The sequence below is a fragment of the Hippopotamus amphibius genome, chromosome 1, assembly GCF_030028045.1.
Source record: "Hippopotamus amphibius kiboko isolate mHipAmp2 chromosome 1, mHipAmp2.hap2, whole genome shotgun sequence".
In the NCBI taxonomy this organism is placed as follows: Eukaryota; Metazoa; Chordata; class Mammalia; order Artiodactyla; family Hippopotamidae; genus Hippopotamus; species Hippopotamus amphibius.
In genome coordinates this window covers 16,479,063-16,493,543 of record NC_080186.1, presented here as the reverse complement: position 1 = coordinate 16,493,543, position 14,481 = coordinate 16,479,063, and the positions used below count along the sequence as shown (strand labels likewise).

Here is a 14,481-nt window from a genome sequence, read left to right as displayed (position 1 = left end):
TGAAGCTCTGTGAGGGCAACCACAAATTTCTGAGGACCTAGCACCGTGCCTGGCCCAAACTCAATACTTGTTGAATGAATGGACGAAGGAGCAGTTACAGAGGGCCTGAGTGGGCAGGCGTTTGTGGGCGCCGTGTAGCAAGGGCGTCCCAGGGCCCTTGAAGGTCTTCCTGCTGTGGGTTTCAGGGCACAGAGGCACTGTGCCCTCCTGGCAACGCCGGAGTGGGGCTGTCTCCCATTTTACAGATAAGGAAATGGAAAGGCAGAGACACAAAGGACTTTGTCCAAAGTCCCCCAGGTAATAAGTGGCGAAGCCCCCAGGTCAGCAGGAGACCCCTTTCTCCCCGTCCAACCCCACCTGTGCTCCTGGGCCCTGAGTCCAGTTCTTCTCAGAGAAATGAGCTTATTTCAGTCTCTTCCTCACTGACCACAAAGACTCAGTCCTGTCCTCAGAAATATTTGGAAAGTTTTATTTAAATGTTTTGTGTTCCCTTTTAACCAACACCAAAAAGAGAAAATTTGTTGGCTGTTCCAAACAGGAGAGTTGCTTCAGAGAGGAGCCGGCATGTGTGTCCGGAGCTGGGAGGCGTCTGCTTTGCCAGGCTGCTCTTCCCAGCCTGGGCCACCCTGGACAGCCAGTCCCAGGAGCTGACTTCCTGGGAACCCTGGGCAGCCTTGGAATGAGTGAGTGAGCAAACCCCCATCCTGAGGAGGGGGACTTGGTCTCCCTGCAGTTAGGACTGGGTTTGGGGTCAGGGACATGAGCCTGGTGGGGCCTGGTGGGTTCCAGAGGAAAGGAGAAGGGAGTGGGAGGGTGAGATCCAGAATGTTCCATAGAAGCTCCCGGGCCTCTGGGTCTGGAGAAATATGTCTGCTAGAAAAATAAGACACTTTGAGAATTTCTGCAGTCTATGATCTCTGCCTGCCTGAGAGAAACCTACCCTGTTGGCCAAAGGGGCTGCAGGTGGGGGTGGAGGCTGGAGGCCAGCAACTGGTCTAGCCCCAGTGGAGGATTCCAGAGGGGAGCGAGGTGGGCAGCAGGCAGACTTTGGTTTCCTGGGTCCCCGTTCTGGCAGCTGCAGAGGCTGTGGAGGCCTCTGCCTCCCGCCCCCCTTGAGGTGTGGGCTGCCAGGCAGAGGGCAGCACTGGGAGAGGGAGGCCGGCCGTCTGTCATGGGCTGGTGGGTGCCTGGGCTCTGGGGCCTCAGAACAGGACGACTAGGGGGAGCAGGGCCAGCAGGAGCAGCAGGGGGCCTGGGGAAGGGCTGCCCGATGAGCTGGCGGAGGCACAGTGGTCGCGATTGGCACCGATGCAGGCCGCGTAAGCCATCACGTGGGGGATGTAGTTCTGTTCGTGGACGCCGTGCAGCAGGTGCGCCATGGGGCCCTTGGCGAAGACGGCTACGTCCTCCCCGCCATGGGTCTCGTGGCGCAGGGGCACGGCAGACTGGGCCTGGTAGTTGTTGTGAGCTGCGGACCAGAAGAAACACGTGCTGAGAGCCTCCCGGGGGCCTGGCACGATGCAGCAGCTTCTCCGTGCCCCTTCCGGGCTGGCTCGAATGGCCCCATTTTATCAAAGAGGAAGCTAGGCTCAGGGTGGGGAAGTCATTTCACACCAGGCCACAGGATTTGGACCTGAGTCTGTTCTGACACAGAAGCCTACACTCTCAACCCCTAGACCCCATCTGGGCTTTCTGGATGAGAAGAGAAGAGTCAACCCAGGAGAGCCTCTTATCATTGGCTGTGCTATGAGGCCCCCAGGGGCTGCTGGGGACATCATGAACAAACACCCAACAATATGGAATTGGATAAACAAACTGGGAAGGCTCACTCACTGGAATATTATACAGCCAGTAAAAATGACAGTGCAACACAGCAAGCATCTGCACATGCCAGGCACCACGCTAGGCTCATCAGACCCAGCCAGCCCTTCAGACAACCCTTCAGTAGATATGGAGGGAACTGGAGCTGAGGAAGGTGAAGGTATGTGCCCAAGGTCACAGAGCTGCTCGATGTTAGGAAGGGATTCAAACTCAGACTGTTCTGACTCAAGTTCTGGCTATCCGGAGACCCCCACCCCACCCCCAGCCTTAACCACAGGACTACACTGCTTCCCAGCTCACGCCCGGTCCCCTCCCAGCCCTGCAGTCTCACCATAGTCCACCATGGAGACGTTCTCTCGCTCACCGCCCACCACCTTGTAGCCAGGCCCGTTGCCGTACAGGATGGCGGTGAAAGGTTTCTTGTCTGTGTCACTCAGCATGGGGGCCAGACCTGCACAGGGGGACATCGGTTGGACCACCAGGAGTACAGTCCCCACTCCCCAGCTTGGCAACCCCTGGGTCCCCTTTTAAGGAAGCCACCTTCCAAACCCAATTTATTTCCAACCAACCATCCCTCAGTTTTCACTGTGCCCACATGCTCCCATATGTTGGTCTGTCCATCTACCCGTCCAACCACCCATCCACCCATCCACCCACCCATCCATCCTCTCCTCTCCCCTGTCCATTAATCCATCCTCCCTCTCATTTTTCTACCCATCCATCACCCAGGTAGCCACCCATCTCCCCCCACCAGGCATCACTTCACTCCATCCTCCGTCCTGTGTTCCCCTACACGTCAGTGATTTCTCCTCCCTACCCAATTCTGAGTCCCATACGTGCCAGGCCCTGGGCTTACCAGCTCTCCCACCCCACTCCTGCTCCCAGATGGCAGACCCTGGGAGTGCTCAGTGCCCACCCCAATGGAGGCCCACCTACCAAAGATAGAGTTGCCACGGGGGGTGTACCCGCCAAAGGTAAAGACGTGGGAGTGGTCAGCGGTGACGACAGTCAGTGTGTCTTCCACGGAGGTCATGGCGCCCGCCTGCTCGATTGCCCGGTCCATCTCCACCGCCTCGTGCAGCGCCTGCTTGGCTTTGCCCTCGTGGTGTCCATGGTCAATCCTGCCCCCTTGGGACACCAGGACAAAGGCCTCCAGTGAGGGGGCAGGACCCCCAATTCCCATCCCGTGGCCACCAGGGAACGCCCCTGGGCCTGGCACCACACCAGCCATTTGATGCAGCCATTCGACTCCACAGCAGCTCAGAAGGCAAGTCACTGGACCATAGGCCCACGCGTGGAGAGTGAAAAGCCAGGGCTTAAAGCAGATCCACCACCCCACACTGCTCCCAGCACCACTTCTTCAGCTGCTAGGAGTCCCTGAAGACCTCGGAGAGGTAGGGAAGAGATCCAGCAGGCCAGTATGTCTACTAGGTGACAGTCAACTAGGTGCCGGGCAAAACAAACTGATGTTTTGTTTTCCCTTCACGACCACCATGGGCAGAGATGGGTACAATCAGCCCCATTTACAGATGGAGCAACTGAGGCCAGAGTGGGAAGTGACGGGTCCAAGGTGGGATCTGCTGGGATTTGAATTCAGGTGTGACTCACTCTAAAGCCCTGTTTTTCCATCTCCACTTTGAATACATCCCCTCTGAGTGTAAAGCACACTTCTAAAAGGGAAAAAGTCCTCAGTGCCTGGACAGTGCTCACGGCAGGCTTCTATAAAGGCCCAGGGAAGCCTGTACCTCATGCCACCTCCCCCAGGTGGGCACAGGAAGCCTGGCGTTAAATGTGGCTTAAAGGTTACGGCTAAGGCTGCATGACTTAAGGGAACGCCTCCCATCTCTAACACAAAGACAATGCCTGGTGGACACTCCCAACTCTGAGGGTCCTGAGCCTAGGCGCCTGGGCGCCCTCCTTCCCACTGGCCCGGGCCTCACCACTCTGGCCTGGCCAGCTGGCAGGGTGGGTCCCTCCTTTGTTGTGGCTCTGGGAGCAGCTGGTCTGGCGGGCCCCGTCCTGGCCCTGCTCACAAAGAGGAGCACTCCCAGGGGAGCCCGTGCTCACCACCGCTGGTTCCTGGCTGGTTCCCCAGCATCAGAGCCCCGCTCGGGGCCAGGCTGAGACCGCCGGGCTTGAGTGGGAACCCCGGGGTTTGGCAAGAAAGTGGCCGAGCTGGGCTGGCGGCCGCTGGCCTCTGGAGGGTGGGGGGGCCCGAGCATGGGCGTATGTGTGGCGAGAGGATGTGTGCAAATCCGTCCGTGTGTGTGTGTGTCCATTTAGAACATGAAAGACAATGGTTGTTAGAACTTTGGAAGATCCTGGAAACATTTTCATTTCCTCTCACTTCCTATTGTGTAATCGTAATAATGATAATAATAGAAGCATCGAGGATTTATTCTCTGCTGCGCCCTGTTCCAAGTACATTAAGTCTCTGAACGCAGTGGGTGCTAATAACCCTTCTTGGCGAGGGGGGCTATTTTTCGCCTTATTTTACAGAAATGTACAGGCAGCCGTCACACAGCCAGGGGGTGGCAGCACCAGGACAACGACTCCAGGCTTCACAACAGCACTGGGAGACCCCAGGAATAGCAGCAGACTGCATGGTTGCCTCCTGAAGGGCCTGGCTCTCCCCACCCAGGGGACGCCAGGATATACCAGGGCTGCCCTGGGCCTTCTCCTCTCTGAAGCTGGCCCCGCACGGGCCTAGTAACAGTGGAGGTCCGCTGTCCAGCTGCGAGGGCTCCCGCAGACTGAGGGGTATCTACAGAGGACGACCCTGGGCTGGCGTCCTTGGGCCCAGACAGGCAGCTGCTAAGGGCACATTTGTCTACCGGGGCCTGCTGATTTGTCTTTTGGGAGGAGTGAAGCTGAGGGGCCTGCATGCCCCCCCCAGAGCCAGGCCTTGGGGAGGAATTTCCAAAAGGAAGAAACCAGCCTCCTCGCTCAGGAAGCCTTCCTGGACTAGTAAGCCATCTTCACGCCCAAAGCAGAGCAGCTTGTTGCGCTGGGAGCTTCAGCACCACCCCGTTTTCCCTGCTCCGTCCACAACCCATCCTCCCTAAGGGAATCTCCCTGCTCACCCCCAAACTGGACAGTTCTCTCTGAGAGCTGGGCTGCCCTACCCCGAACCCATCTGGAGGCTCCCAGGGAAGCGGCCCTGCAGTCAGGCCCGGGGCCCCTACCTTCCACCAGCAAGAAGAAGCCTCTGCGGTTCTTGCTCAGGATCTTGATGGCCATCTCCACCATCTCGGAGAGCGAAGGGTCAGTCACATTGTTCCTGTTGAGCTCATACTGCATGTCCCCTGGCTCAAAGAGACCTGAGGAGACCCCAGGAGGATGTGGGTGTCTCAGGGAGCACAGGCTCCCCACACGCAACTTGAGGGTAAAGGGGGCGATGGAAGCTCATCTGGGTGGCTCCTGTGGGCCTGACTCGTGCCAGGTGCTTTGGGAGTGCTGCCTCCTTTCATCTTCTTAGCCACGCCATGGTGAGGGGGGACCACTGTGTCCATTTCACAGAGGAGGAGACTGAGGCTCAGGTGTTCAGTAACTTGCTATTTTCAGCTGCTAAGTGGGAGACCTGGGATTCCAACCCACTAGATCACCCCGAGCCCGTAGAGCCCTGGACATGGCAGAGGACTGTGCCCTGGACAAGGCAGCCTGGGTGTGTAGCTACACATCATGTACAGGTCAGGTTTGAAGGGCTCAGTGCCCGGTGCGGTGAAACAGATGAAGGTTTGGGGTCACCGTCCCTTCTGTTCACTGAGCTCGGTTTTTTCCTTTGTGAAATAAGGAGAGTGGTCGTTCTTTGCCCATGTCACAAGATTCCACATGTACTGGGCTGGTGTTTCCGGTCCTGGCTGTCCTTCCAGAACATCTTGCCCTTCCACAGGTGTGTGCAGTCAAACAAGAGCTCCAATGAACAGAGTGCCTACTCTGTGCCACATGCTGCCCTACGTGCTTTGGAAGTACTTAGGCACCAGCCTCCAAGATGGTACCCAATAATCCTGCCTGCTGGAATTCGTGCCCCGTGGATGCCCCTCCCTCACTGACTAGGGCTAGCCTGTGCATCCAATAGAACACTGTAGAAGAGACGGTGTGTGACTTCCAGGCCAGGGCATAAGACATTGTGGCTTCTGCCTTGCATACTTTTACATGTGGTGGTGGGGGGGGGAAGCCAGCCACCATGCTATGAGGACACTCAAGCAGCACAATGGAGAGATTCATGTGGTGAGAAACTGAGGCCTCCTGCCAACAGCCGGCATCAAGTTATCAGCCACATGAGTGGCCACCTTGGAAGCCCCAGCCCCAGTCAAGCCTTCAGATGACTGCAACTTCACAAGAAACCCAGCTAAACCACTCCCAAACTCCTGACCCAGGGAAACTATGAAGGAATAATTGTTTACTCTTGTTTTAAACTGTAAAGTTTTGGGACAATTTGTTACACAGCAACAGATAACTTATACATTAGCTCATTTAATCCTCATGACAACCCTGAGGTAGGCCCTATTGTTATCCCCATTTTATAGAGGATTCATTATCCTTATTTTATAAAAGAGAAAACTGTGGCACAGAGAAAACTCACTTGCCCGAGGCTGCACAGCTCATGGGTGGTAGGAGCTGGCTTTGAACCCAGCACTTTGGCTCTAAGATCCACAAATAGAACTTTCATGCTCCACAGGTACACGCTTAACTGCACAGCCTGTGTGGGATACGGGGTGTGTGCTGTGTGACCCAGGCAAGCAGAGAGCTGTGCGTCTGAGGGATCCTCCAGGTGCCCAGCTCTAAGCCCATAATCTCCGTGACACACCCAGGACCCAGGGGCTGTGCTCCTTGAGAAAGATTTGCAGGAGGTTTTTCCACCATTTGCTTGGCCCCACAGCCAGAAGGGAAAGAGGACCCAGGTGTCTGCATGGTGGTATTCAGGGCCTCACTTCACCTCGCCTGGAGCTGCTCCCAGGCCTCACACCTGTTTCCCACTCCCTGGGGAGGAGGGAGTAATTCTAGTCAAAACCAGTGGAGACAATGTAGCTGGCTTCGGCCCCGGCAACACAGCAGGGCTGACTCTGGTCTCCCTGCTCCGCAGCCTAGGATCTGTTTAAGTCCCAGGTCCAGCCAGCATTCTGACTCACCTGGGTCGTAACTCTAATTGGCTGTGTAGCATGCCCCAGGTCGCTTCCCTTCTCTGGGCTTTGTTTTCCTTTGTGCTCCGTGGAGCTATTCACCCTGCACAGCCAGCAGATTTCAGGTCTAATTCTATGAACCAGAACCCCTCCCTCACCTCTCCCAGGTCCTGGAGCCTGAGGGCAAAGGTCCCTAAGTAGGGGGGCAGCCCTGGTGCTGGCTCACATAACCCTGGCCCCAGGGCACCCAGCTGGATGTCCACTCCACCCCTCTCCACTTACCCAAGAGGTAGTCCACGGTGTGGGGGTTGAGGGCCAGGAGTTCGGTGCGGTTCCAGACATAGTGAGAGTGCTAGGAGGAAGGGCCGGTGTCAGTCATGCCGGGGCTGGGGGAGTCAGAAGGACAGACCCCAGCTGGTCTCAGAGACTGGGGCACGGATTGGTTTTCTTCAGTCATTTAACAATCCCTCCCTGAGAACCTACCATCCCTGCCTTCAAAAAATGGCAAATAAATAGGCGCTTTTAATGCAAGGAGATGAGAATTCTGAGATCAGGGGGAGCTGTGAGCCTACAGGCAGGATCAGGGAGGGCTTCCTGGTGGAGGTGATGTCCTAATGGGGCCTTGGAGGACCAGTAGGAATCGAGCAGCCTGGGGTCAGGAAGTAGAGTTCCAAGCAGGGGAAGGGATCACAGAGCAGAGAAGAGGGAGTTACAGATCACAAGAGGCCTTGAGTGCCCCCTGAGAGGTAAGGGCTGTGTGTGTTCTGAGAGATGTGGAGAGCCAGGGAGGAAGCAAAGCCTTAGCTCTGCCCTGGGGACCCCACCTACAGGGATGGAGATTAAAAACAGCTGCTTCCCCAGGGCATAAAGGCCATGGAAGGAGCTGGCCGGCTTGCCTGGAGGTGGCACCATTCAGGCCTGGACTGGAGGGTCCTGAACTACCAGGAATCAGCTGTGTGTCCTTAGGAGAGCTCCTTGCCTTCTCTGGCCAATGGCATCGGGATGAGAGGTTTCTGAACCTCAGGCGCTGCTATGGGAAGGAGGGTGGGAAGGCTAAGAAAGTGGGGCTCCCCCGCTGTGCCCTGCTTCACTGAGATGATTCCCCTGTGTTACTTCATTTGTTCCTCACATCACCCATACAAGGTGGTTGCTGTCGTCTCATTTTACAGCCGGGGACACTGAGACACACAGATTAACCCACACTAAGGCATGATTTGCAAAGAATGTGTGGCTCATCTGAAACCCCAAAGTGATACCCTGTCCTGTCCAGGGATGCGGGCCCCTCTCTTCCTCTTGGGGTCTAGACTGAGCTCCAGGGTAAGCCCCCTGCCTGGGCACGAAGGATTAAGCTCTGTTCCCATGTTCCAGGTAGAGAAACTGAGGCTGGGAGTGGCGGTGTCTCTCTGGCTTGGGGCGGGATGGGGCTCTGGTCCAGCCTGAGCTGACTCAGAAGGAATGGGAAAGGTTCAAAGCAGCTCAGTCCCACCCCCACCAGCCCCGGGGGGCCATTCCCTAGCCCCCACCCCCACCTCGCTGTTGGCCCAGCCCCATCCCACAAGGCCTCCCCAGAGGCCAGTGGTGGAACCCTCAGAAACCCAACCCCAGAGTGACATCAAAGTGGCTGCCAGGCTGCTCCCCACTGTCTTCAGCCCTGACCACAGTCATTTCCAGACCCCAGCTGCCCCAGGCCCTGCAGCTGGCAGATGGATTTTAAGGGCCAGAGCTGCTCCAGGGAGCCAGAGCCCAAGCCTTCCCATGCTCCAGCATCCTTTCCCCAGGCCAGCACGTGCCCTGGCCTGGCCCCTCCCTGCCACCTCTGCCTGCAAGATCCTCCCAATGTTGCCTCCTCCCCCTCCCCGCCTTGTGAGGGCTTCTCAGCCCCTCCCTTGTGGTCTGTCCCCTCTGGGTTCCCGTAGGTCCTGGGCGTCTCGCCATCCAAGCACACAGCGGTCCACGTTTCCTTGACCATCTGATTCATCCTTTGGACTGCATGCCTGGCCAGGGCCCTGCACACAGTAGGGGCGCAGGTGGACAGAATGTCCATGCAGGTTATTCCTTGGCCCACCCTCCTCCTTACTGCCTGCAGGAAGGCACTGATTGGCACCTACTATGTGCCAGTCATTTACCTTTAAGGCCCTTTGAACCTGTAGAGGCAAGAATTATGATCCCATTCTACAGAAATGAACACGGATTCAGAGAGGGCTCCCCCAGCCCCGCCCACCGCAGGCGGCCCCTGCAGCCATCAGGCCCCCCCCGACAGGCTACCTTGTGTTTCGGTTTGAAGCTCTTCCAGATATCGATGAGGTTCAGGCCATCCAGCCTCGTGCCCCTGGCCTTCTCGTCCATCTCATATTCCACATCGGTTCTATTCTTGGGGAACATGTACTTCCGGCCGCCCCCCATGATCACCTAAAGGGGACACAGCCATCAGTACCCTGCGGCGCCATGACGTCCAGAGGCTCCAGAGGCCCCGCCTGGAGAGCTGGGGTCCTGGAGGCCCACGGGGGGCAGCAGTGGATGCCTCTTCAGCGTGACGAAGTCCCGGCTCCAGTCCACGCCGCCCTCCCCGAGCCTCCGCTTCTCCAGCTCGGGGGGATGAAATCATGAGTCTATTGGGACTGTGGTTTGGGCTTCTGGGTGAAATATTGGAGCTAACCTCCCTTCTCGGGCTTTCCAGAAGCCCGACACATAACTTGGGCTCCTGCGAGAATACTACCATTTACAAAGCGCGTGTCAGGCACGAAGGACTTGAGATACACGCTCTCACTCAACGTCATACCAAGGTGGCAAGGGAACCCGTGTCACCTGTTTTCCAAATAAAGAAATGGGTGCAGAAATGTGATTTCTTTCCCACAAGGCCACATGGCCAGCCAGGGGCAGAGCCAGGACTGGAACCCGAGCCTGCTCCAGCCCCGGCCCCAGGGCTCTGCTGCATCCACGGAGGTGAGGATGGGGACTCTGAGAGCCTCCTTCCCCCACAGGCGGGAGGCCTCAGCCGGGGAGGTCTCGGGGCAGCCCAGCTGGGAGCGTGGCAGACAGCGGGCCAGCGCCCACGTCTGTGTAGTCCCCGCCAGGCTAATTTTACCCACTGTGCTGACCCACTCGGGCAGACGGACGCGGGACTGTTTGTTTTCCTTGGGAGTCCATGTTTGAAGTCCTGACTATTTTTAAAACGGGGGCCAAGAGCATAACAGCCGCCGCCCGCGGTGACCACCAGCCCGGTGTCCTCCTGTCACCGCGGGCGTCAGCCCAGGCCGCTGCCCCTGGCTGACACCTTGGGAGAGCAGAGCCCAGGGACGGCCGGCCTCAGACCCACGGTCCTGGGACTGGCACTGCACGGGCACCCGTCTCGACCTTCCATTCCAGCTCCCTCCTCAGAACCCAGGTTCCGCGGGGCAGAGAGGGTGCCAGGAGTCCAGGCCGGCGGTACAGGTGGGACAGGTGCGGGGTACGGGCTGGCCCCAGGACCAGCCTGGATCCTGGGGAACCGGAAAGAGCTTTGAAGTTGGACTTGAGTCTGAATCCTGACTCTACTGTATCTTGACCCAGCGCCTGTCACTTAACCTCTCTGCACCTCAGTTGTCTCATCTATAAAATGGAAGTAACGGCCATGCACAGGACTGTCCCAGCCACGGGACCGTCCCAGGAGGAAATGCAGGGACGCAGGGCCGTCCTGGCACCCGGGGCCGGCCTCCCGTGGAAGGTGTGCTCACGGCCAGAGCAGTGGAGATCAAAGCAGTTGCGTGGAAGCAAGTTCCTCACTGCCAGCTCCAGCCAGGAGCTCTGGGGGCGGGGCAGGCTGGGAGAGAAAGGAGAAAGGGACCCCGGGTTACTGGTCCCCTGCCCCCCCAGACTGTTCCCACAGAACCTGACCCTTTGGCATTTTCAGAATGGAAAATGAAGCCCCCAATCTTCTTGCCTGGAGCGTCATCATTTCCAGCCCCAGAAGGCACTTCACACACTCATTAAACTCCCAAATAACAGACTTGCTGTTTGGCTTTGGGGTTTGGGTTTGTGTCTTTCATTTTTCTTTTTCTTTTTTCTTCTTTTTTTTTTTAGCAAAAGATATTTATTTTCAGGGCGGACACCAGGATTTTTGTTTCATGTACAGCCTGGGGGTTGGGGGGTCTTCGGGGTGGTGGTGATGCAGGGGCAGAGGGGAGAGAGAGGGATGAGGAAGCTGAGAGAGGAGAGGCAGGAGCGGCCATCCTCCACCGGCCCCACCTCCTCGCTCACGCCCTAGCTCATCCCCCAGTGGCCTCTGTGGATCCCCCCGCCCCATCCCACCCATTCACCCCCAAACCCTGCCGGAGAAGCCTCCTTTAAGCGCCTGTCCCCGTCTAAGGCTGTCGCTGCCAAATCTCTCTCAAGAGCAGCCCCATAATTACACCCTGTGCTTGTACAACAAATGTTCTCACAGCCATGACCTCATCTCGGCCTCCAGCGGCCCTGGGAGGGGGCAGGTGGGGCTCTCTGCTCTGTTGCACAGGTGGGGACACTGAGGCTGGGGCAGGGGGTGGGGAGGGGGGGAAGTGACTTGTCCCAGGACTCGAGTCAGGTAAAGTCAGAATGGCGGCTTTGCCTGAGATATTTGCTCACTAGGAGCGGTCAACAGGATGACAGGTCCCGAGAGGGACAACACAACCCACCGCTCAGAAAAGAGAAATGAGGGGTTGGAAGAGGGGCCAGGTGGCACTTAGAAACTGGGGAGATGGCATGGAGGACACAGGGTGGGTCTGGGAGCCAGGGAGTTTGTCTGGTGGGGGTAGAAGCAGAGGTGAGGGGTAGGAGGGACCTGGGGGCTTTCTCTGAGCCTCACTGAACCCCCATTCTAGGGGTCCCCTTGCCCCCTTACCAGCCTCTGGCAGTAGATAACAGGAGCCAGAGGTTCTCATTTAAGAACAGAGAGCAGGGGACTTCCTAGGTGGCACAGTGGTAAAGAATCTGCCTGCCAATGCAGGGGACACAGGTTCAAGCCCTGCCCTGGGAGGATTCCACATGCCACGGAGCAACTAAGCCAGTGTGCCACAACTATTGAGCCTGTGCTCTAGAGCCCGTGAGCCACAACTACTGAGCCCATGTGCCGCAACTATTGAAGCCCACGCACCTAGGGCCCATGCTCCACAACAAGAGAAGCCACTACAATGAGGAGCCTGCACACCACAATGAGGAGTAGCCCCCGCTCGCAACAACTAGAGAAAGCCCATGTGCAGCAACGAAGACCCAATGCAGCCAATAAAAAAAAAAAAAAACAGGACCTAACACAGCCAAATAAATAAATAAATAAAATTATTGAAAAAAAAAAAAAAAAGAACAGAGCACAGGGACCCATCTGAGCATCGGGTGGACGATGCTGAGGTGCACGTGTGCTAAGCCTGCTCCGTATGTTAAAGCTTGTGTTTCAGGGCAGGGACATGTGGCTGCTTGTGCGTAAAGGCTACCACTTTCTGAGCACTCACTAGGCATCAGCTGAGAGCTAAACTCTATGGCAATGGGCTTATAAGGTAGGTACCTTTCACAAAAGGATGGTAGAAGGGGAGGCTCAGAGAGGTTAAGCAACTGACCCAAAGTCACACAGCTAGCAAACAGCAGGGCAAGGATTTGAACCCAAGTGTGAAGGTAAGAGCTTGTGCTAACCATGGCCACACCACCTTTTCTCTGGGCACGCTGCCTGAGTGCACGGGACGCGTGCCTGTCTCTGCATGTGGGAATGTACAGGGCAGGTACTCCCCTCCGACAGCACTGTGTCACCCTCACGCTCCAGTGCAGTGCCAGTTTCCAATTCACAGAATAATCCCTGGGCGCCTGGCTCTTGGGGTGTGGTGGCGGCCACATCAGGATTCATCGCTCAGCCCCACCGCGGAGAAGTCCTTTAGTGCCTCTTTGCCCCAACCGCAAATTCCCTAATGGGCTGGGAGCCCCCCCAGGTGTGTGGGGAGCCAGGCCAAACTGCTTTTCCCTCGGCCAGTCTAGGCCTGAGGCCTCAGGCCGACCAGGCGCCCCACCTCACAAGTCCCTGCTCTGGCTGCACCCCCGCACTCGCCTCGATGTCCCTGACGTTGTGCACGAGCTGGTAGGCGATGTCCTTGCAGCCCTGGCTCAGAGCCTCTGGGGGCATCTCGTTGTCCGAGTACCAGTCCCGGTCAGCAGAGTGGGCGTAGGCGGCGCTGGGGGTGGCGTGGTTCACGCGTGTGGTGGTCACAATGCCCACGGATTTCCCTGGGGTGTGGGAGAGGAGGGGTTGGCTTCGTCTGGACGTGCGGGCGTCCGAGCTGTCTTGTCCCTCACTCTCTCAGCTGAAGACCGGCCAGTTCTGCTGCCTGCCTGGGCCCCAGTCTCCCCATCTGTACTAGAGGCGGGGTTGGTGGGCTTCCAAATATCCAGGCAGCTCAGACACTCTGCCTCTGTGACCCTCCCTCCTCCTGAGGGCCCTTGAGCTGTGAGCACCTGGGCTGGAGCCCTCCCCTTCACCGAGGACCCCGCAGAACCCCACCCCTGCAGGAAGCCGCCGGCAAGCACACAAGGGCTCCTTCTCAGGTGGAGTGCGGTCCTGTCACCTATGTCAGCCGGCCTCATGTCTTGACTCCAAAGTTAACGGGGGCACATCCCGGGGCCGCGTCCCGGGGCCCCCCAATTCCAAGGAGGAAGGGCAAAGGGGTAGACGTTTCCCGGACTCCCGTGGGTCCAGCGCTGGACCAGGTCCCTGACCTTCCTCACACTAAACCTATGAGGGGGCTATGTTTTCATGCCCATTTTATAGTCCAATGAATAGACTCAGCGAAATGCGCTGGGAACAAAGCCACACTTGTGTAACCCCCTAAGCCACCAGCCTCGCTGTCACGGAAGGGAGTCCATGAATATTTCACAGAGTCCCAGACATCAGAGCTGGAAGGGCCCGGAGAGCATCTTTTTCTACCCTCTCCGCGCTGCGGTTGGAGAGCTGCTGTGACAGGGCACAGAGCCGGGGCCCCTTCCCCGTCGCTCGCCCCCCTCACCTGCATCCTTGGCCCAGCGCAGGATGGAGGTGACCTCGTTGCCCTGAGTGGTGTTGCACAGGGTGCGCTGGGTCGCCGCGCTCACCCCCACGGTGCCCTCATTGGCCTTCACCCCACACAAGTAGGCAGTGGCGGTGCCCGCGCTGTCAGGGACCTGGGCGTTGGTGTTGTATGTCTGCCGGTGGAAAAGGAAGGTCAGGAGATGGCCCGGCCCTGGCCCACCCTGCTGCCCCCTGACCCCCACGCACAGCGTGGGGCCTGGGCAGGAGGGAGACAGAGGCCTCCTGCGGCCTGGGCTGAGCCCTGCTACCCACTGAGGTCCCCCCAGAGGCCCAGCATCACCTCACTGCCTGCTTCCTGCCCACACCCTGTGCCCTGGCAGCCAGGGTAGCAGGAAGGGGCAGGAACACAAGGTTCCCACATATGGAGACTCCTTTGGCAGGGCAGTGGGAGCTGGGTCAGCTCTCTCTCTGGATCTGGGGCTGCAGAAGCCAGCAAAAGGGAGGGGGAGGCAGGTGAGTCGTGGAGAAGGGAGAGGGAGG

At 57.9% G+C, this 14,481-nt stretch overlaps 1 protein-coding gene across 4 annotated transcripts in view; it reads right to left on the bottom strand.

Annotated features, from left to right (window-relative positions):
• Nucleotides 1–448: 448 nt before the first annotated feature.
• Nucleotides 449–14,481, bottom strand: part of ALPL (alkaline phosphatase, biomineralization associated) — a 58,637-nt gene continuing 44,604 nt past the window's right edge. For 2 of the 4 annotated variants that reach the window (XM_057744341.1, XM_057744349.1), the window contains exons 5-12: nucleotides 13,940–14,114; nucleotides 12,988–13,163; nucleotides 9,210–9,353; nucleotides 7,227–7,296; nucleotides 5,007–5,141; nucleotides 2,758–2,949; nucleotides 2,153–2,272; nucleotides 449–1,468 (exon numbers count right to left, since the gene is read on the bottom strand). In XM_057744341.1, the coding sequence (XP_057600324.1) occupies nucleotides 1,203–1,468; nucleotides 2,153–2,272; nucleotides 2,758–2,949; nucleotides 5,007–5,141; nucleotides 7,227–7,296; nucleotides 9,210–9,353; nucleotides 12,988–13,163; nucleotides 13,940–14,114 (1,278 nt within the window). In that variant the 3' untranslated portion in view covers nucleotides 449–1,202. The remainder of the gene's footprint in view (nucleotides 1,469–2,152; nucleotides 2,273–2,757; nucleotides 2,950–5,006; nucleotides 5,142–7,226; nucleotides 7,297–9,209; nucleotides 9,354–12,987; nucleotides 13,164–13,939; nucleotides 14,115–14,481) is intronic. The other 2 variants (XM_057744364.1, XM_057744356.1) reach the window with 1 other exon arrangement.